Below are 23389 nucleotides of genomic sequence, written 5' to 3'. Positions count from 1 at the left end.
GATGCCTGCAAATGATAAGACTGATGCCAGGAAATATCTGCTTTAAACAGTATAGTATTTATCCACTTAATCCTTAAGTTATTACTGATGCTGCCACTATTAGTATTTCCTGCACCACCACACATTTAGTGCCAGAATTAACAGCCAGAGTTAGCATTGGGGTTAGGATTAACAACAGCCAGAGTTAGGGTTGGGGTTAGGATTAACAACAGCCAGTGTTAGGGCTGGGATTTGGATTAACAAAAGCCTGTGTTAGGGTTGGGATTTGGATTAACAATAGCCATGGTTAGGGTTGGGTTAGGATTAACAACAGCCAGAGTTAAGGTTTGGGTTTGGATTAACAACAGCCAGAGCTAGGGTTGGGGTTAGGATTAACAACAGCCGGTGTTAGGGCTGGGATTTGGATTAACAACAGCCTGTGTTAGGGTTGGGATTTGGATTAACAATAGCCATGGTTAGGGTTGGGTTAGGATTAACAACAGCCAGAGTTAAGGTTTGGGTTTGGATTAACAACAGCCAGAGTTAGGGTTGGGGTTAGGATTAACAACAGTCAGAATTAGGTTTGGGGTTAGGATTAGAGTTAGGATTAACAACAGCCAGAGTTAGGGTTTGGGTTTGGATTAACAACAGCCATAGTTAGTGTTGGGGTTAAGATTAACAACAGCCATAGTAATGGCTGGGGTTTGGATTAACAACAGCCAGAATTAGGGTTGGGGTTCAGATTAACAGCCAGAGTTAGGTTTGGGGTTTGGATTGGAGTTAGGATAAACAACAGCCATTAGGTTTGGGATTAGGATTAACAACAGTTAGTCACACCTCATGGACAAGAGTATAACATTAAACATAACCATTTATTTTTTAAAGAGATTTCCTATAATAAAAGAACTTTAAGCAAAGATGCATGAGGAATGTCCATAGCAGAAGAAAATGTAGCACCCCCAATAAAATCCCACACCTAGTCTTCAAAGAGTAAAATGGTGAGGACTAATCTGAAACCAAAACAAAATCCAAGATGGCAGATGAACCCACCAAGGACCTTCCAGAGTTCTAGTGGTTACTAAAAAAGTCCCTTCCTGAATTAAATTCACAGGTAGTGAAGATGGAGACACCAAGTGTGAAACAAAACATCTAGCCAATGGAAACTGCTGTATCTGCAAGTCCAGCTGTCATATGAGAGTGCCATCATTTTTGTCACATGTAATTGCTATAATAACTGCCAAAAATGGAAACATCTTTCATTTTTTTCTCCAGTTAAGATAAATCACTGTACAGACACTTCAGTCTAAAATCTCCATAAAAATCTTATCTTTTATAATAAAGACTGTCAAGACTGTAAACACAGCTGCATTTTATTTAAAACTTTTCAAGGCTGAGTGTTACTGCATTCCCAAAGGTTACTGTCTGAATTCTTTATTAATATTATACAGTACAATATGAAAGGAGTTATGTTTTGGTTATTTGTTGGTTTTAACTACACTTCAACACACTGTTGGCTATATCATGCTGAGGAAATAAGAGCTAAGTGCCTTTCTCAAAGACACAGCAAGGCTGCTGACCTGACTAATGTGAGTAGACATCAAGCCCATTACCAATGAATTATGAGTCTGACTCTCTACCAACTTAGATATTAAGATTACTGTGACAGGAGAGAGATGATGATATAATGCACTTCAAAGTAAATTCAAGTAAACTCCATTTTTCACTTTATTACATGTTCATGCTACTTATTTTATAAAGATTTTGTGAAAAATGTATGAAATTTAAGTCAGACATCTGGTCAGTGAAATATTATGTCAAGAATACATGCTGACACATGTAAATTTCACTGGGATGATGGTGTGTGTAAAATTTTAGGGCAATCCTCCGAGTAGAGCAGCCTTAACAAACTTGTACCAATGATCAGATAAATGGTGGACAACTGGCCATTTTATTAACAGTGCTGGCTTATTATCGCTAAAGCTAAAAATTAACTGAAAAAAGGGCATGCTGACCATCTATTTTTCATATTTAATACAAAATGTAAATATATAAGTACCAAAAAAAATGTTAGAGGGCAAGGTCTAATTTTCAATTTTTTATTGTTGTTAATGTTATCTACAAATAAAGGAAAGCTAACAGGTCAAATTAAGTTAAAAATAACAGTAAGATGTAGTTAATTAAAAATGAAAACGAAAAATAATTAGTGTTTCAGTAAAAATGCTCATTTGCCATCAGGTGAAAGACAAACATATTCTGATTGAAATAAAAAAGGTATTGGATGCTGCATTAACTATACAAAATAAGGTAAATGATATTCTTGCAAATATCAACAAATTATAATTAAGATCCACCTTTAAACATTAGATACTGCAGCTCCACATGAAATGTTATAATGTAGTTTTCATCCACAAATCATATTACAATTACATGAACAAATGAATGTATTCAGACCTGGACAAAAGTTGACTGGAAAAATTAACTTGCCTTTGGGAGATCTGCCTGCCAAATCCTGTATATTTACAAATAATAATAATGTTTCAAATTTGAATGATAAGATAAAATATAATTTATTTCCTCTATGTCAAAACTTGCTTCAAATAATTAGCATAAGCATCATGTCTGTGGAAGAATCCGGATGACTGACCAAAATATTGACTACAAGTTTAAAGTGACAGACTTTGACAAATGAATAAATCTGTATTTTTGTGACAGAAGCATACAGTAAATATAAATGATAAATCAAGATGCTGTCATGTGTGGTGTATCAAACTTCCAGAACATTGCATTTTTTGTTCTTCAACAGTCACAACATAAATCTAATCATGTTTTATTTTCCCATCTTGAGTATCTTATTGCATAATTCCACAAATCTTTCAATCTTCTGTTTATCAAAACTAGATACATCTAGTAATTTCTGTCTGCCAATATCATGACAATCATGCTCATCTATAGCCTTATATTTGGCATCAAAGAAATTATGTACATTTGCCATCCCCCCAAAAAGTACAATGATAATCATTGAAAAATGAATATGTATATGATATTGAAAAATAGTTGACTTTATAATGGTTTATGACTATTAACATGGGAGTTTGTATTCCTTTGAGAAACAAAACAGGTCTCAAAATTGTAGAACTATTTTTCTAAATACTGTATATGATAAAATGCAGATGTTCCAAACATTATAATAGGATGCATGGATTAAAGCCATGAAGAGTAATGCTAATTAAAAAAACTAGAGGTTAAATCACAAGTATAATTAGTCTTTTGAAAACAATGAGCATTTTGAACCAAAACCGGATTAACAGGTGCCTTAATTTCTTTGTCCACTAAGATCTAAGATCATGTAGCTTCACCTAATCCCATCACAAACAATACAGCTATGATAGCTCACACACTGCATGACTGATACTATACCTTTGTAGTAGTGGATGAAACAAAAGAGAATTCTGCAGACCAAAATACCCCAAAAATCTGCATAACAAGAACTCAGCTGTTGAAATTTGTAAGCATCCAAACCTAAAATGCATACTATTGCACAAATTTCAGCATCAGGTATAACCCTGAAATCGACATATATTCTGCAAATATGTGCTTGCAAACTAAATCCTGCCATACTAAGAGGTTAATAACACACAACAAATGAAATAGTCACAAGTGGAATGAAGTACGTATACACATTATAACCGTCAGCTGTTTAGTAAGTCTAGATTGGGGAAAAGGTTGAGTGCTAATAATTTCTATTAAATGGTATCATTCCAAATTTTTGGTAAACAATGTAGCCTTATACACTAGCGAAAATTTATCGAAAATAAAAGTCTAAATGGCAGATTTTAAAATGGCCTTAGAATGTACAAATGAAAGCTTGCATTTTTTTCTTCAAATGCATGTAAATCACTCAAATCTAGTTTCAGTGTTGTATTTTGCGCTATGTAACACAGCTTAAAAGTTTGTTTTTCTCTTTTACTTTAATTTATATTAAGTTATTTTACCTTTATTGTTTGCCGTGAAAAATAACTATTATAATTTTAAACAGTGCAGCATCACTTTCTATGTAATAGGCTTCACTTGTCAAAAGACTCCTCTTGTTAACCAATTTTACCATGGGGAAAAAATATAAAATCGTGTATAATGTTTAAATGTTAGTTCTTAACTAAGACGCTCTATGCTATACACTTGAAAGGACATACATGTTAAAAATCAAGATGCCGTTTCATGCCAGAACATGTTCTAGCTGGTTTTAAGGTAAAATATTAAACGTATTTATGGCTAATTAAGTTATTCTGATATTCAGAAATGTTCTCGATATGAATTATGTAAGAATGCCAAATTGAAATCCAAAACATGATCGAAATTCATGAACCTTTTAATTTTGTTGACATAAAATGCGATGGCGGGTTCAAATCTTCCGCCATGATGCTTATTCGAAGTTGCGGCTATGTCATTTTGGACAATCTTATTTCTATGGTGGCGCTCACCAGATAATATGTACTTTTGACAGAGTGACGTATGTAAGGTGAAGTAGTTCGCATTTAAAACATGCACAGTGGAGAGAATGTTTGCATACCTCTATGCTACATTAATGTAATATGGATGATATTTCTTTTGGATATTGTACTTTTGGAAATTTTACATGATTTAAGCACACTGCTAACTAAAATGACTGCTCCCTTGTGTTAAAAAATCAGTCTGAATTAGTCTAAAGTACACTATACATAGCAGCTATTAAAATAGGGAAAATGAATTTTGCCAGACTAGACAATACCAGCTTCTGAAAGTGCAATGAATGAATTACCAAATATATAAAATGTAAAAAAAAGTTATCGGCTCTTTTTTATACAATTGACCGCTGAAGTTCAGGAAGTGAAAATGACCAAGTAGAGCTAGCACTTTTTTGAAAGATGCACATTTGAAGTAAGGCCAAGCTGTATACTCTATAACCCATAGTACACCCATCAATCATACACCAAAATAAAGGGAATTAAAGGTTCTTTGCATTATACCTAAGATATACAAGGTCTTTTTTAAATAGCCAGTATAACCAGTGAGGAAAGCCGGGGACATTCTTTTTCTTTAAATTCCTAACCTATGCAAAATGCGAAACTGTATAGCGCCACCTAAGACTATCTTATTTATGATTATGTTTAATTTTATTGGCAATAATGATTATATAGTGTTAAATGTATTCATAAAGAGTATTAAATATGTCAGTCCGAGAAAAGAGTATAGTTCTTGGGCTTGAAAATATTCGTAACAACGGCTGTAAAAATAAAGATAAAATTAATACCCTATTTCTAAATGACGTAGTGGAAGCTCCGGCCAGAATGTTATTAGTCTGGTTCCCTGATCTCTTTCCACTCCTCATAATGGAATGGAGAAGGCCAGGTAACCAGACTTAAAATGTTATGTCTCACTAGATATCTTCGTATTTTGACACTCCCTAATTTTTAAGGTAGATGGCATGAACATAATTAGCACAAGCCTAGCATTTGTAAATTCATAGAAAGGCTAAATCTATAATGTGGTTTAGATTTACTTTGAATTAGGCTTGGGAATTGGTTGGCTTGTTGGCAACTGCCTGTCACAGTTAGATGAGCATTGGAGATCAAATGCGTAACTTGGGCTGCAAATGAGCTGCCGACTTGGCTTACGTATTTACGTGTGTCTGCTAAAGAAGAAAATATCTAAAAATCTAGATGGTTGAGGGGTGATGAAAATTATGCTAATTTGTTATAGTACTAGTGAACTTTATTCATGCATAAGGCACATACTGATTCTTTTAGCTGCCATGCCACAGGAAAATATTCAAAATAGCTATGCTGTCAAAAATGAATGTAAAAAAAAAGGGGTTGGTGACAGTGTTGGTTCAGTATAAAAGCAACCAGTTGCATTAGGAATTAATCTGATTGACGCAGTCAAAATCTCGCATATATGCTTTCTGCAAAATCATTTGTTTATATTTGCATCTTCAGTGTAAACTTATTCTCATTTTTCTGCAATAGGTCATTGTCGGATGAAAATTCACCAGATAAACTGTCCAGTGAGACCTTGTGGTATGTTCATGAATGGTGCATGAACTTGTACGGGATTAGCAAATGCATCAAGTTTATATATAGAGTTATACTGAATAGTTGATGAATGGAATATTGATTTTAAAAAAAACAGTAATTAGTATAGCATGACCAACCATAGTGGTATTTTGACTGGTAGAGGTCATTTAGGCCGGAGACAATATTGGATATTTCTTGCCACTTTTATGGATGCTACATGAAATTTTGAAGAAAAAAAAAAATCAACATGCACAAACAATAATATTATATTGAAGGCATTGATGATACATTTTCAAAAATACTTTTAATTTTAATGGACTTTAGTTTTAAGGGAAAAAAGGTATTTTAGAGTTTTTAGCCTTTTTAAAATGTTAATTTGTGTTTCACACTAGTTTCAAGGTAGTTATGTGAAATGAGTTTTTTAAAAAATATACTGTTTAATAGTCACAATTTATTTATTTACACAGCTAAGAGAATTATGCAGTAAAATCACCCAGATGCAAACTCTGTTACGAATAAAATATATTTGATTAGTTGATGAAATCAGTTTTAAAGGTGTTGCCATTTTGTGTCATTATTTTTTGTGGTGAAGGGAAAGAACTCTGTAATATGTAGTGGGGTTTTTTTCAGGCCACTTTTTCTCAGAAATATAAGTAATTTTTAACTAACTAATGTGGTAACAATTCCTTTGTTACTATGACATAAACATTTTGATTTAGTAGTACCCGAACTCAAATTTACCTGACAATGCAGTTTATATTATTACACTAAGGGGTCATCAACATATGTTACAATTTTAGCCATTTTTTTACTTGTCACAAAAACCCCAACTCCCCTCTATGTGATGTCGCAAATCTCTTACCCCCCCCCTTTTCCCATTATTTCTTGTAATATTGAGAAGTAAATGTATTGTATATCAGTTAACTATGTAGACAAAACAAATAAGCTGTTATGTAAAATGGTGTTTAACTAATCAGGCTTTTACAAAGACTGCTTGGCTAGTTAAACGTTTATAACATTATTTTTAAAAATTTAATTAATTTTAAACAATAAACAAGAAGCAAAAGGAACTGTAAATTAAACACATCAATCACTTCAGTTCTTACTAACATTAAAGTTTCAGCAAATCCAGAAACATTCTAAGGATTTAAAATCTGAAGTATTTGTAAATGAATTACTTCTTTTCATAGTTATCTTTATCCTCGGCAAAGTAAGATGCTCCTCCATTGAACAAAAAAGAAATCCATTTGTTTCTAGATTAACATCGTTTATTGGAAGGGATATTTCCTCCAAATCAAGCTCCTCCTCATCAATCCAATCTAAATTTTCTCCATTCTCTGCATTTGCTAGTATGACCATCATTTCATGTTCCCTTCTAGCAGCGACTCATTGATCTGATGTGTTCCAATGGAACTGCTATTTATTTGTGAAGGACTGAGTGACTGCACAGCATGCACAGAGATCTGGAGTACATGTGGCATATCTTGTAAATTCTCTCATTCAGCACATATTGAAGTGAAGGACAATAAAGACCATAGGGAATTGCCTGAAATGTGTTTGCTGACTGAGGTAGAATGTTTTCCATTTTGAGACTTTGGGTTGCAAATAAGGATGGAAATTTGTGCAAGGCTCCATCTGTTGCTTGATCTGGAACTATAAGTCCTTGACATTGTTTGAACAAGGGGTAAAGGAGGAGAAAGAAATCTGTCTTTTATCACGCTGAAGTATGATCTTCGTGCTTTCAAACAGTACATGTTGTCATCATACTTCACAATCTGAAGCAAGTATTGGCTTGAGCGGACATGGGTGTCACACCAGTTTTGATCTCTACACAATGTATCCTGTTCCATGAGCTCTGAATTTAATGAATCCATATACTCAGCAATGGTTGGGTAATTGTCTACAGTCGAGTGTCACCACATTTTGGCAAACGTGTTTCCAGCAAATTCAAGGTTTTTCTTCTCTAGCTCAATGCCAGCTGTCTTACCTCGTTCTTCTAAATGGCTGCCATAGTTATCATAAGGTAATATTAATCCACTTAATTCCCTGCTCATGGACGCAATCTTTCTCTCCACTCTCTTTAAACCACTTTATCCCAGAGCATTTGTTGCAATGAAGACTGAGTCAGGATCGTGTTTCAAGAAATGGTAGATGGCAACCTTAATGACATTTGGATACTGTGGGTTTTCATCTGGCCCACCATCAACAGTAAACACAAGAATCAGCTTGACCAATTTATCAGTACCAGTCCTGCTTATGGTATTGAACTCTGTCAGACACAGCAGCTTTTCAAAGTCAAATCCATGGCTGAATGTTGTTGATACGGAGTGTTTTCCAGATCAGATGGCTGTAAACATAGGGCCAGAAAAGCCAACATCATCTCTGCTTCCAAGACCGTTGTGATGGACCTCAATGCCGGCATACACTGAGGGTATAAGCTTGTGCTGGGCAGCAACTACCCAGTCATGGTCAGGAAGGCTTTATACTCAATGTGCATTAGCATATTGGCTACAAGCAGCCCAATTGGGACATGACATTTATCATCCTGGCTGATAAAACAAAACCTCATCCAGTCCAAGCCTGGAAGACAGTTCTTCAGAATGTCTTATTGTAGCTGTGCAAAACTGGCCATCCATATTTGTGTGTGTGATAATCATTTTGCGCGCTAATTAACTTTAATGGTACAGTGGTTACATGATGCTTACCTTGTGATGACGAACTACGCTTAGGAAGCAGATGAAAGTATAGTCCACTTAGACTTATATTGAAGCCAAATTTTTTAAATGCTCTGTTAATTGATCTAAGGTTTTAATACTTCTGTAGACTTCAAACTGTCTTTTTTTCATGAGAAGCTGAACTATGCATTGGGATATCAAGTATAGTTTGCAAAAGCAATGGTTGTTCTGATTCAGTTTTTGCTTGACCACATCTGGCCCTGATATTCAGTTTTGTGTGTAGTTCAGGATTATCTTCCAATGAAACATTCAGTTTTGATTATTTCAAATCCCTTGCTTTTTGGGATCTTCTTTGATCATCAATCTTCCTCTTTAGTTTCTTTTCCAACTCAGTTTTTCTTTTTTTTATCTTTAAACTCTAAGTACTGCTCATTTAAAAGTATACCTTGTTTCTGCTGATTATACAAACCATTGAGCTCAGAATTTGTGACATAAGTTTGGGACTTCCAATGTAATTAAACAGTAGCATTTCGCGGAGTAGCAAAATGGCTTGTAGAAGGCATTGTTTCAAAAGTAATGATATTCAAGATATCAGTCAGTTATTCATTGAACTCTAAATTATCCTGAAGCAGCAGGGAGGGCGAACCATACAACTTTTAGAAGGTTCCAAATGTCGAAATAAGGTCTCCACAAGGAGGGGGTTTCAACCGGAAATAACATCGACTACGTTTCAAGAGGAACTCTCAAAAGATGAGCCTCTTTGGGAGGTCCTCCTGAGTTAGTCTAAATGTGGTTTCTGGTTGAAAACCTATTAATGTATCTTTGATTACAAAAAATGAACCAATTCGTTGTAGGATTCGTCCTCTCCCTGCTGCTATAAATTAAAAATTTATGTTATCAATAATGGCAAATATCGGAGAAGTGCATTCCGCTAGTCCAGCTCAAGAGCGACTAGAAGCAATCAAAAAATTTCTTCCCGTGAGAGATTCTGTAAGACAAAAACTTCAAGAACGCCAGCAAGCACAAGTTGAATTTGCTATGGGTACAGAACAGTTATTTAAACCCGTTACAACACCTACTGGAAAAGCTGCGGTGGTCACTGAAAGAGCTTTATTGGGAGATATTAAGGATGAGGAAGAAAGAAAAAAGGTATTCTTCCAATATTAAAACAGACCGCTGAGCAAGCTGAAAAAATTGTGAGGAGAACTAAAAAAACAAAAAAGATTTTACAAGATCTTCCAACTGATGTAGCTGCAGCTCAACCTCCACCCGTCGGCGAAGAAATACTTGAAGGTATTGGACAAATTCGTACTGAAGTTGCCAACGTGAAAAAAGAACTTGTGTCTAAGCCAGTAAAAGAAAATATTGGACTGATTGCAAAATTTAGGGAGGGTTTTGTCGAAGATATTAGAAATACTAAAAGAGAAAATTTGCCTGAAAAAATATTAATTAGTATATTTAATAAATCTAGTATCTTAAAACCCGGTTTTGAAGGAGTACTTGATGATAATCTTATTAAATGGATATATCGCATATATAAAAACAAAAAACAAGCCAGAGATGATGATTTAGAATACAGAAGCCTTGATGAAGAAATAAAGAGACTTTATAAAGAAACACTGAAACAACTAGAACAACAACAACCCTTCCAGCAGGAACCTTCATATCAACTTCCTCCACCTCTGCAACAGATAGAACAACAACAGTCTTCTTCACTGCAGCAAAAGTTGATGTCAGAACTTTAAAGGTCTGAGGAGCTACTTAAAAAAGCAAAAGGAGAAAGATAGCCCTTAAGACTATTTAAGAAAACCACGGAGACAACAGAAGAAGGAGCAACTGGCAGTGGTTTGGGAAGTGGTCTTATCCCCTGTCCTAACAATATCATCAATGACGTGCAACGGTTAGAAGTTCTCATCGGAGGAAAGCGAGCTGGGAATAACCCACCAGAAATAATTAATAAAGCGGCTGATATCTGTCATCAATTATTTCAAGGCGGTATCATGGATACTAGTATCTACCAAGAACTTGTTGATGACTATCATAGTAACTAGTTGTTAGATAAATGAATAATTAAATAAAATGATCATACACAATTCTCATCGTAGACCAGTTATGGTCAGGGTGGTAAATTCACGATTACCCGTATACAGGATGACTTACGGAAATGGATTAGGTGATGTTGTTCGGGGTTTATTCGCGAGATGGCCCCTAAAGCAATACCAATCGCAAAACAATTATCAATGAAAGCGATGTTATTCGTGATAAAGCTCCTGGTGCTGTTGGTAACATTGCCAGTAAAGCATTTTTGGCAATCAAAGACAGACTAGCACGATTAATACGCAAACCACCACCACCAGTAAAATTACCAAGCACCGAAGTGATGCCGGCAAATGTCAGTCAAGTAATAAATCAAGCTGCAAATCAAAAACTACCAGCATTGATAAATCAAGGGGCTGAACAAATAAATACAAGTTTGGTGTCGGGAAGTGGTCTTCGTTTTAGATGATAATAAATTATAATAAAATGTTTAAACGTGAATCCGACACGGCGTTCGACATAGACGAACCGGTTCTTAAAAATGAATCAGTGCGTGATTTTCAGTACTGTTCCTATGACGCACGAGAATCAAATCAACGAGGATGAATTGAATTACAGGTTCAAGATGCAAGTAGATATTTCTTGCCCGCTAAAGCGTTTATTGAAGTAGCAGGTGAAATTATAAAAACAGATGATACGGTATTCTTGGATCCGGTTAAAATCGGTTTTGTCAATAACGGAATTATGGCCTTGTTTGAAAGCGCTGCGTATCTCATTGACAGAAAAAAAAGAGTCAGTTGGGAACAGTGTTGATGTGGCTACAACAATAATAGGTTTAGCAAGATACTCTGATGATTATACAAGATCAGCTGGGCCATCGGTGATGTTTGCCAAGGATACTTCTAATTTTCCTAACAGTGATCAGTACAATATTAGACAACCAAAAAACCATGCTGCTCCTAATCCTACTGATATTGACGTGGAAGACATGATTATTAATGCTAATACAGAATTTAATTTAGGTTTTCATACACGTAGACAAATGTTAAGCGCTGGTCATAGAAATTTTTCGTGTGTAATTCCACTGTCATATATATTTGGATTTTGTAGAGATGTCCGAAAGGTAATTTTCGGAGCAAAACATACGGTTGTGCTTTTTAGAAAATCTGATGACAATGATGCTTTATGGTGACCTATTGATGACGCTGGTAAAGTAAAGCTGACAAAACTTTCATTGTGGATGCCGGTAACGACTCCGGCAATTGCTGAAGAACAGCGTCTACTTTCCTTTATGGATCAAGGTGGTAAATTGTTGTTACAATGGCTTACAGTAACCACAGATAGCATTCAAAGTGATAATAATGGTTTATTTACATGGCATGTAGCATCACAGCAGGGAGTTTCTGCACCGCGACATATTTTCATTGCTCTTCAAGATGTTACACGAATAAACTCACAAACACGGAGTCATATGATATTTGACAAACTCGGCGTTACTGACGTTTCTTTATAAATAAATGGGCATCAAGAACCATCTGAAAACATACAATTAAAGTTTGATAATTATCATGTTGCACGTGTATATCAACATTTGACAAAATATCTAGCGCGTGATATAAATATCGATACTGGTTTGCAAATATCACAATTAGATTTTATGGCACATTATCCAATCTATTACTTTTCACTAGAGCATCTTGATTTAACTAGACAGTCTGTCGTTAATGTGCGTTTCAGAGCTAATGTGAATAAAGGGGTTATAGCTGAGTATAGAGCAATTGCTGTTATACTCAGCGATAAGGCAATGTTACTTGAGGGTGTTGGTGGTCGAATGATAGTCGTTGATGCACCAATGGAAAACATGTAGACAATTAGATCAATCGCGTTTATTATAAAAATGTCATAGAGTCACGTTAATGTCACTCTGACTCCTGGTCAGGCGAAAAAATTACAATCAAAAAATGCGGGTGTATGTGGGGCAAAGATAACACTAAAACAAGATCAAATTGCTAATGGTGGCCCAAACAAGTTATCGCTGACTAAAACCCAACTAAAACATTTCAATAAAGCGAAGCAAGCGAAAACTGGAACTCAACTTGATTTCACTCCAAAAGCCATCAAGGATATGGTTAAAACCGGTGGTATATTTCCACTCCTTGCAGCAATACCAGCACTGATAGATGCTGCTGCCCCAGCTGTCGCAAAAGCAGCCACGTTAGGAGCTGTTGGAATAGCTGCTGGAATGGCATTAAAGAAAGCAACTGGAAGAGGAAAAAAAAAAAAGGAGCAGGTTTAAGACTTCCAGGAACTCCACCCTCATGGTATCCCAAAAGCCGTTACTGAAAAAACAGGGTGTTTTAACACCAATGTCAAATTTTGATTTACTTGATGCCGCTAAACAATTAAATATAAAAAATTTCAAAGGTGTTTTTATGCGAGATCAGTTACTAAGACAACCAAATAATCCAGAAACTGGAATTATTAATCTTGATAACAGTGATGGCCCAGGAACTCATTGGGTTGGTTACACGATACATCCACATGGAATTATCTATTTTGATTCGTATGGGTCAGCACCGCCAGTTGAATTTCTAAAATACGCACAAAGTACTCCATCCCGAGTTTGGTACTCAACGCTACCAACACAAACACTAACTGATCCTCCGATATGTGGCTGTGAAGTAATTAATGTACTTGACGCGATATCAAAATCAACCAAACCACCTCACAAAGTCGTGCAAGAGTATATCACTGGTCGATTTAAACAATCCCTAAAGAATAATGGTCGATATTTATGGAAGATCTCATGATGATATATAAAAAAAACATGCGACGACGTGGATTTATCAAAATATGCGACTAAAGATGACGTTAACAATCGTTTAAACTTATCCAGGGTAGGGCCAGATGAGGTTGTTATTTTTCAGGACCAAAACGGAAAACTAAAAACTAGTGATATCAAATGGCATGAAATAATTCATAGGGTTATTGGAGCTACTCCGGGTAACATCCCTGTGTTCACTGACAGCGGAAAAATCAAGGATTCACTGATATCAATTGCGGCGTTAAGAGATGATATGCAGAAAGCTGCAGGGGAACGTGTAAAAAAGACCAGTGATACAATGAGAGGTGAACTCAGCATGAACGAAAACAAAATAGTGGTTTTAAGAGATCCAACATCCCCGGAAGATGCCGCGACAAAAAATTATGTTGACACGCTATTTACAACCGTCAGAACCATATTCACTACTCGTTTAAAAAATACCGGCGACACAATGACAGGTGAACTCAACATGAACGGAAACAAAACAGTGGTTTTAGCGGATCCAACATCCGACGAAGATGCCGCGACGAAAAAGTATGTTGACGTTAACCACAGCGCCGTTGACAGTAAATTATCCACGTTGTGGGCTGAGTATGACGTTCACATAAATGCGTTTACAAATCTCCGTAGAAACTTTAGAAAAATTAAAGAAATCGCAGAGGAATTCTTTGGTACTCCGCCCACCGCTGATATGAAACTTGCTGATATCAAAACTAACATCGACACGATTAAACAAACACAGCAAGATATCGTAAGTGGGATTCCTGAAATCGTTAACAAAACCAGTTTGATTAAAATCCCACCTGGAGTTACTCCAGGGCATATTATTAACAACACATACACGGTATCATCTGGATTCGCAACATGGTCTAAACAAAATAATACTATCAAATATACCGCAACAGTCACTGGAGTGTATAGACTGTCTGTGTTCAGTGCTGCAAAATTTGAGATATTTACAACGTATCGCTGGCGACATTCCACCGACAAGCTTTCCGGGGTTGTGACTATCATATTAAATAGCAGGACCGAAGAAACATTTATACTGGAAGCAGCTGATACGAAATTAACTGCAACATCTTACTGGTGGTGTTTGGAATTTGTAGCTGAAACACCTCAATTGGTTACTGTGTAAGATAATAAATGGCATTGACAGCATCAACAGATGCACAGCAGTATAGATACGATCAAGTACGCGAATGGCAATCAGAGTTAAAAACCATCATTGACACGTATACGCTGAAAGTAAAACAATACAAGCGGCATGTAATCGTATTTGATGCTATAGTATAATCAGTATCCACGTTAGTTACATCCACCAGAGTAGTATTATCAGCGCTAACGCCAGTAACAACTGCAATCGCAGTAACAATATGCGTTTCATCATCAGCGGCAATTGCAGGTGTTTTTAATATAATCGCAAAAAAATATCTTCATGCATGAGCACAAAATTGCACGATTATGTCATACAGCTAAACACAGCAACAATTGCATAGTCAAAATTATTGTCGCTGATATCATCAAGCCTCAACGACGAAACAATATCAGATTCCGAATTCGCTCTAATGGTTAAGATATACAAAGACTGCATCCGCCATTTAAAAACAACGAAAAACAATAATGACAGAATTACAAGCTCTGATAGACATAGTCGAAAATACAAACCCGAAGAAAACCTCAACAGTAAGCTCGACTAAGCCAGAATTCAGTATTAATTTTCCAACTGCAATTCCCATGAATGAGATCGCGTTAGCACAATTACGAGTATATCACAGTCATTTGGTGGATTACCAGCGAATAATTCGTTTGTGTTTGCAAATAAAAATAAACAAGATGGCACTACTGACTGGAACGTCATTGGGATACCAACCGGGTCTTATCAAATCGAAGAAATCAATGAGGAATTACAACGTCGAATAAAAAATTTCACAGGAAAAAAATCCAAGATAACAATAACTGCTCATGAACCAACCCTGTCTTCTGCAATCGAGATAAACTCTTCTTACTACGCCATGGATATATATCAAAGTTTGATCAGAACAGTGTTAGGATGGCCAGAAATCCCACTGCCGGAAAACCCACTGCCACCAGAACCGAAAAAGTCTATGTCACTGATAAAAGATCATATCATGGTGTTATTCCAAAATATGAAAATAATCCGTTATGGAAAGGTGTAAATGTTAAACCGGATAATAGCGGATGTGGAATTACATCATATGCTCTGATATGGGGGTGGCATTATGGATTGCCTTTACAACCATATATCAAGCAAGATGTTAGAATTACTTTTGAAGATATTAGTCACGTGTATGAAACGCAACAAAAAAATTACGTCAATTATTAACCGAGTATCTCCTTGACACGTCGTCAGCAAAAAATTAAATCATTAAGCAAATAGAAATATTAAATCAAATACAATTTGATATTGAATTCCTTCATCAAAGACTTATAACAACAGCAACAGCGATTCGATCATCTAAATCATACTTTCTCAATTATTACAAAATAACAGAGGCTGATCTGCCGAATTTTAAACTTCCCGGGTATAACGCAGATGAACTCAAAAAATCCGTTAGTGATCTCATTGATGAATATTTTCCTGACATACTCGCTGCGTGGAAATAAACACTACCACCACCAACTGTCCTCAAATACAACAATGACCGAACGGGGTAGGGTCGACGTGTATCCCCAGAAATCGTAAATATAACCCCTGTGGTCGCAGTCAGTCTTGTGTGTGATGTAATCGATGGCAGCTACAGCACAGACACGACAGTATCAAATCAAGCCCAGCAAGGATTTGTTCTTTATTCATTCATGCCAAAAGAACCACCTGGATATCTGATTGTGCAAGAGCCGATCAATCCAGTTTATCTGCAGTGTCATAATCCGCTGTTATCAAGAATAAATTTCAAACTAACAGACCAATCAGGCCACCTTCTGGATTTGAGGAATGAAATAGTTAATATTAATTTACTTGTGAAATCTTAAAGATTTTCGATCCTAAAAATCTATGATTTTCAAGAATTATAAGAAATTTATTTTTTACTGACAGACCCTGATTTCTGATTAATCAAGCGAGTATTATATAATGTACCAGCATGTGAAGGTTTTCATACACGACAAGCAAGTACTTGAAAACTACATCAAAAAAATATTTACACAGTTTCTAGTTGGCCCAGTTGACTTGGTTATTGATGTGTACGGTAACGAGGATTTTTTATTAACACAATCGCAGCTGGATAAACTACAGCGAGAACGTATTTGTATGGTCACGTGTGATAAAGATCAGATTCTAAATTATGTGCACTCGTGCATTAAATCTGATCGACTAAGGGAAATATTATCTTTATCAGATTGATACAAGTAAAAACAATATCTGTATCAGATTGATGCAGGTAAAAAATATTTTTTTTTATACTTTCGATTTCATTTCCACGTACTTGACTTCATTTCCAAGTATCCTTGATGAAATCACCTTGATGAGATCCTTGATTTTATCACCTAACTCTCAATCTTTTCACAATCTGATATAAATTTTCTTAATTGTCTCACACGAGAATAAATTTTCTTTTTTGATTCGTATTCAAGACATAATTCCGACCAAATTTTTTCAATTGCACGAGACAACGAAACAAAATCCTTTATTTGTGTTTCTTCTACTGTGGCTAGTGACTGATAAACGCCGTCTGAATTTTCTTTATCAATCTGTACCCTTGTTGTTTAGCCTCTTGCAATGTTTCAAAGTCAGAAATAATTTTTCAGGATTTAGTTCATCAGATAATTTTATGCAGTCATGTTCTAATTTTTTAATAGCAACAATTACATCATTGATATTTTCGTAATTCATTATACCGAATATTATATATTTAAAAGAAAAATATTTTAGACCATTATGTGAACTTCTAGGTTGTCTAGCAAGTCCAGAATGGTGTGATTTTTTTACACTAGCGACGACACATCTCCATATGAGTCTCTAGGGTGTCTTATGACATCCTACCAGACTCAGGAGCACGGAAACACTATCCCCATGTGAGTCCCTAACCTGTCAAACAACAGTCTAGATGGCCCAGAAGGCGTGTTTGCGAAAGATAAAACATTCCCCATGTGAACCTCTAGCTTACCAAATGATATGCTAGAGGTTCAGAGGAATACGTATAAGGACAGTACAACATGTATTTTTTAACTATAACTTATACTAAGGACAGCACAACATGTATTTTTTAACTATAACTTATACTAATGACAGTACAACATGTATTTTTTAACTATAACTTATACTAAGGTCAGCACAGATAGATACGGGGTTATATTCTATGCTCAACAGATTTGCACACCCTCCCCGAATCAATCCCGTGAGGTGCAAAATGTCACCGTGTCATGGTGATAACGCGGAAGGTGTGCAACTTTATTGAGTTTCGAAAAACCCTGTATATGATACGGATGCTATAGTATATAAACTGACTGATACTTGGAAATTCAAAAATAGCTCACGCGATTGGCATGGTTTGTTTTGCTGTTTTTTGTATTTCTTTTCTTAAATATAATCGCAGAAAAAATACAGATGAACCAGAAAACCAAACGAATTTAATAAAATAAGTATATTGTCTGTGAAAAAAATATTATTTATTGTAAATAAACGATTACGCCCGCCCGTGTTGACAGTCTTTGATAAAATCAACGGGAAGTAATTGGAGATGTTTTACTTCCGTGTTGTGATCGTACAGGTAACACGGAAAATTGCTTACTTGTAAAGTGTTGCGCAGGGAGAGAAATCCATAATTGACTTTTACACAGTCGTTGCGGAGTTATCTCCGTTATCTGCATCTACATAACAAAATAAAATCCAGCTATTAAACTTGTATGAAAACGATGATTTGATTATTTCATCAGCAACACGTTGGACTGACATCGGGTGAATACCGAAGTGCTTGTCAGCCACGCCCATTGACTGAAATACTTTCTCTTCACGGGTACTTATGTTGAAAGATATGACAGCTCTCCTTGTAATGCTCTTAAATTTACCGGTATCTCCTCATGCAGAATTCTCGCCCGGCATGATAGCTTCTAGGTTAGATAATTTATTATTAAGTTCATTTTTATCTATATAATCAATCACAAGACCGTCTTTGATCTTCCCAAAGAAACATTCAAATACAAACCTGTGATTATAATAGGTTTTATTCCCAGCAGTAAATCTAAGATAACCAGCATTATTAACTACACCAGCTGTTTCTTCAACCTGCAATTTCTAACTATTGCATCACGAGATGCTTCGTAATTCAATATGATAGGATGTGGGGCAAATTCTTGAATCATTTTATATAATAATGTATTTGTCTAATTTATAATTTGTCTGAAAACTTAGTTATATAATCGCGCTCACATTTCAGCGCATTATTATTATTTTTTTATCATAATATCGCTTAAGTTCACGATATCTTTTTCCACCGCAACTTGCAAGTTATACTTGCACATAACTGTGTTTTACTCCTGACTCCAATACCACATTGCAGACATGGTATTGGTCCTAAACTCCCTTTTTGAATGCTTTGTAAATGTTCCCCGCAGAATTTTTTTCTGCAGGATTTGTTACAAGCAGTTACAGATCCCACTTTAAGCCACTTGCACTGATTGGTTTGAGGCATTATATATATATAATATATCTTATTTAAATGTTTGTCTTAAATATGATATGGATGAGTTTGAAAGATTATCTGCAATCAAGCCCTGGAAAGCTTCTAGATTCGATCTTGACTAACCCCTGACTCGCGGAGGCGAGCCCTGACTGATCTGATTGATATTATCAGAGATGCCAAAAAAGAATTTCATGATGATGGTGCATATCATGTGTGGTCTACATTAAAAATTATACACCTTGACAGAGTCAAGGATGATGCCAAGGACGCTACAGTGAACGATAGACGAGCAAAAACGATCATCGATTACCTTGATATTCATCAAGGCAATCAGAAATATCATTTCAGAATAAAGTTTATTGTATGTTCGGATGATGATCCATGACAAACGTGACCCTGTCCTTGCTAATGGAAAAACCACTCGGTTAAGTAAAGATTCCAAACCAGGAATGTTAACGGGGACTGATAAACCATATTACGCTCGATCATATCCTGTAACAGCGGTCATTTATGGAATCTATCCGATAAAAAAACCCAACATTAATGATCTTGCCCCAATGAGATTCTCAAAGCTGAATTGTGTAGCAGAACGAGTAACAGAACATTTTACAAATGCGATGCACGGAAATGGTCTAATGACGTTATGACATGAAAAAATAAACAAATGGGCTGAACGGGTCAGGGATACAGGAGCTACAATAAACGATGTTGCCGAGTTAGAAAAAACATTAAGATTCCCCATAACCGTAGCAACGATAACAGGGGAAGTATTATATGAATCAAAATATAAATCGCAAGGAGCGCCAATAAATATCATTGATCATAACGCTCACGCTTGGACCAGTGCAGTCACAATATTCCCACGAAATCGAACTGTAAGATTTTACCCGTCCTCGGAAAATTCAGAAGGTGGGAACTCTGAGAGAAACATGTTTGATTTTATTAAACAGATAGGTAAAAACGATCCTGTGTCAGTGTGGTTATTTTCAAGTTTAGATAATGAAAAATATGATCAATTTGTACGCGTTAACGGTGAAATATACCGTAAAGAATCTCTTCGTGAAACAATGAGAAAACTTGCTCAAAGATACTCAAAAGATACTGACCGATTACTAATTGTTTCACTGTCCCATCAGTTGCAGCCCACGCTGCCAGAGAAAAAAATTTGTGGAAGCCAACCCGAAGTGAGCTTCTCGAAGATGTACAATTAAGTTGTTGCGAATACGGACATGGCGGATTGTGGAATACCAAGTATAATTACAAGGAAATGATATCAGTTGATATGGTTGCGTGTTATCCAGGAAGCTTTCTCGGGATGGGAGAATGCTCTGGATACTTTTAAAGATTTGGACACCCCACGAACTCAATGACGCGAGTGGCTATTAATGGACCATTACCTGATTTTGACCTGACAGGATTCGCTCATGTAGTGTCATTTGAATTCGCTAAGAGTCTTCATGTTTTTTGTTATGTTTGGTTTGGTCCGCATTTTAGTGAAAAGCACTGGGCACCAATAGTGTTGTTACGATATATACTTGACTGTAAAATACTGATATCGTTGACGGTCAGTGAGGCAATTATATCATATCAGGCACAGACTGAAGTTTGGTTACCAACACCTGAACTCGTTGATTGCGAAAGTGATGATTACAGTACATTAATTGCCAACCTCGAAGAGAAAAGAAACGCAAAGGATCTTGGTAGAAGAATAATTGGTAACTTTACTCAGGGTGGTGCACATGATCATAAACGACATTATGCAAGACTGATTATGGATCCCATCGAGTATAAATTTGTGGTCGCTGATGCAACTGCGAGAGATATATTTGTAAGTCAAGAAAAAGCTTATTTACCTGACGGAACTCGGCTGGGTACAATTGTAAGTTATACTGATGGCGAGTCACCTCAGTATACTCATTTAAGATCTTCGATGCTCGCTTATGTTTCTATAAATTTGCTATCGATGATAAATAGATTCCCTGACACTGCAGTTAGAGTTGCAACTGACTTATTCTACATCAACAAGAAATACCTGAATTTGGTAACTCGTTTTACAACTGATGATGCATCATGGGGTTCGTGGAGAATAAAAGAAGAAATGGTATATGATTATTGTGAGTCCGCAGATGTTGAGATCAAAGACAGTTATTATAAATCAGAATTATCAGAAATCTTGAGTGCACCATCTGTGTACGATTCAGTATCCAGACACAAGACTGTTTATCTTAATGGGCCGGGAGGGTCTGGTAAGACGACTCGAGCGATTGAATTATTTCGGAATTCAGATATGATCTTGTTAACACCTACACACAGACTCACGAGAGAGATGAAACAACGTGGGGTTAACTCATGCACTTATCACAGCTTTTTCAGATACAAGGGCGATACATGGACTCCTGATCGAATGGAAGAGAAATATATTCCAAGGATTATAATTTGGGACGAAATATGTACGGTACCGTTAGAAACATTAAAAACATTTCTCGATTGGCTATTAACAAAAAATACAGCTGTGATAATGTGTGGCGATCATGGCCAGCCACCGCCCTTTGTTTGTCCATCTCCACATTTGTGGTTAAAAGATTTTGTTGACCACTACGAAGAAGTGGCTGATGATTATAGAGCGCTTGATGCAGAATTAAACGAGTTTAAGAAATTAGACTACAACTGAGCGACTTTCTGCAAGCGTGGAAACCAAACGACTTGATAGTGGCAAGTAGAAAGATAGAGACACACTTAAACAGCGGTTGTTTCAGTTACAACAAGAAAAGTTTCCGACGTTGCCAGTGCCGTTGTGTTATTGACCAGCTGATACGCGATGGCAAAATATTGACTTTGATATACCAGGACAAACCGAGAAACAAAATCTCGTATTAAATGATGTTGTTGCAGTTGATATCAATGTTGTTGAAGAAGCACTGCGCGCTTATAAATCCCACTGGACGCTAGGATACGCAATGACGATTCATTCATCTCAAAGACTGACTATCTCTGATACAGTTGTTTGGATCGTTGATGATCGTATCGAGTGGTCAAACTTAGTTTACTTGGCTGTGTCCAGAGTCAGAACAATATCTCAACTGCGAAGGATTGTTTTGGATGAGTCAGTGATCAATGATAACGATAAATGTCAAGTCGATATAATAAGAAAAACGTTAACCGGTTACAAACAGAGTGACAAAAAAAATAATCGCGATTTTGACCTTGACGTTGAATTTATCATGACACTGAAACAACAGCAGAATAATCACTGTGAGAGGTGTAATTGTATAATGTTGTGGCAGTATTCGAATAATAATCCAAGACGGTTCACCGTAGATAGAAAAGATAATAGTCACGGTCATACACGAGAAAATGTGATGCTGACCTGACTTGAATGTAATTGACATCGGTGTGCTGGCACCCTTGGTGCTAGTTAAGTGATCTGGGCGGTAATTGTATGTCTTCGGGAATAACTTGTAATTGTTCACATGTGAATCTACGTTGAGGAGCAGTTGAATCCAGTCTGTAGATTGCTGGTCTACCAGTAGATCTAATTATGTTAGATATCTTGTGTGTTGTGATGCTCCAGGTAGGATCAGTCGCTCTTTTTTAACGCCTTCAAGTTCACCTGGTTCATATAAATATCTCACAGTGACATCGCCCAGTATTGGTTGTGCTGAAAAATCACGTCGTTGTGGTATATTTTTTTTGTAATTGCATTAATAGGTTTCATGTTGTTGTTCGAGTAATTTCATTATTTAATGCAGCTATCACACCTGGTAATCTTGCAACCCATTCGTGTGATCTCTTGTCCTGAATGAGTTCCTTCGCGTATTGATATCCGAATAACCGCTTAGCAAGTGTTTGATTAAATCGCTCAACAATTGCCTGATGATGGTGAATTTCATTATGTCCTCGTGTGACGTTGACATTATGTTGCTTCATCAGCGATGATACTGCACCCTGAAATTCTTTGCCAGGATCAACTTGTAACAACTGTGGCCATTGTAGAGGTCCTTGTTGATAACTTCGTTCAAAAGCAGAAGCAACCTCAGATGCTGTTTTAGTTGTTAACAGTTCTGCATCTTTGTATTTACTTGCAACATCAACTACAGTTAGCACGTACTTGTAATTTGACGTCTTCGGATTTTAATAGTATCATGTGGCAGAAATAATATATCAGCCTGGTGAACTTCATTAGGA

General features: G+C 36.2%; 2 protein-coding genes across 3 annotated transcripts in view; one reads left to right on the top strand and one right to left on the bottom strand.

Annotated features, from left to right (window-relative positions):
* LOC149773701 (coiled-coil alpha-helical rod protein 1-like) overlaps positions 1-4413 on the bottom strand; it is a 77477-nt gene extending 73064 nt beyond the window's left edge. Inside the window, exon 1 of one of the 2 annotated variants that reach the window (XM_089946100.1) lies at positions 4343-4413. Coding sequence is in view for 1 of the 2 variants with exons in the window: in XM_089946101.1 (XP_089802227.1) it covers positions 4343-4394 (52 nt within the window). In the remaining variant the exon portion in view is untranslated. The remainder of the gene's footprint in view (positions 1-4342) is intronic. The other variant, XM_089946101.1, reaches the window with a different exon arrangement.
* A 1191-nt stretch (positions 4414-5604) lies between these two features.
* The window catches only part of LOC149773700 (kynurenine formamidase-like), an 84376-nt gene continuing 66591 nt past the window's right edge, over positions 5605-23389 (top strand). Inside the window, exon 1 of the mRNA XM_089946172.1 lies at positions 5605-5686. The gene's annotated coding sequence lies outside the window, so the exon portion shown is untranslated. The remainder of the gene's footprint in view (positions 5687-23389) is intronic.

This window comes from Sinohyriopsis cumingii, unplaced genomic scaffold (assembly GCF_028554795.1).
Source record: "Sinohyriopsis cumingii isolate HCF-2022 unplaced genomic scaffold, ASM2855479v2 utg000622l, whole genome shotgun sequence".
Classification (NCBI taxonomy): Eukaryota; Metazoa; Mollusca; class Bivalvia; order Unionida; family Unionidae; genus Sinohyriopsis; species Sinohyriopsis cumingii.
This window is presented reverse-complemented; position numbering and strand designations above follow the sequence as displayed.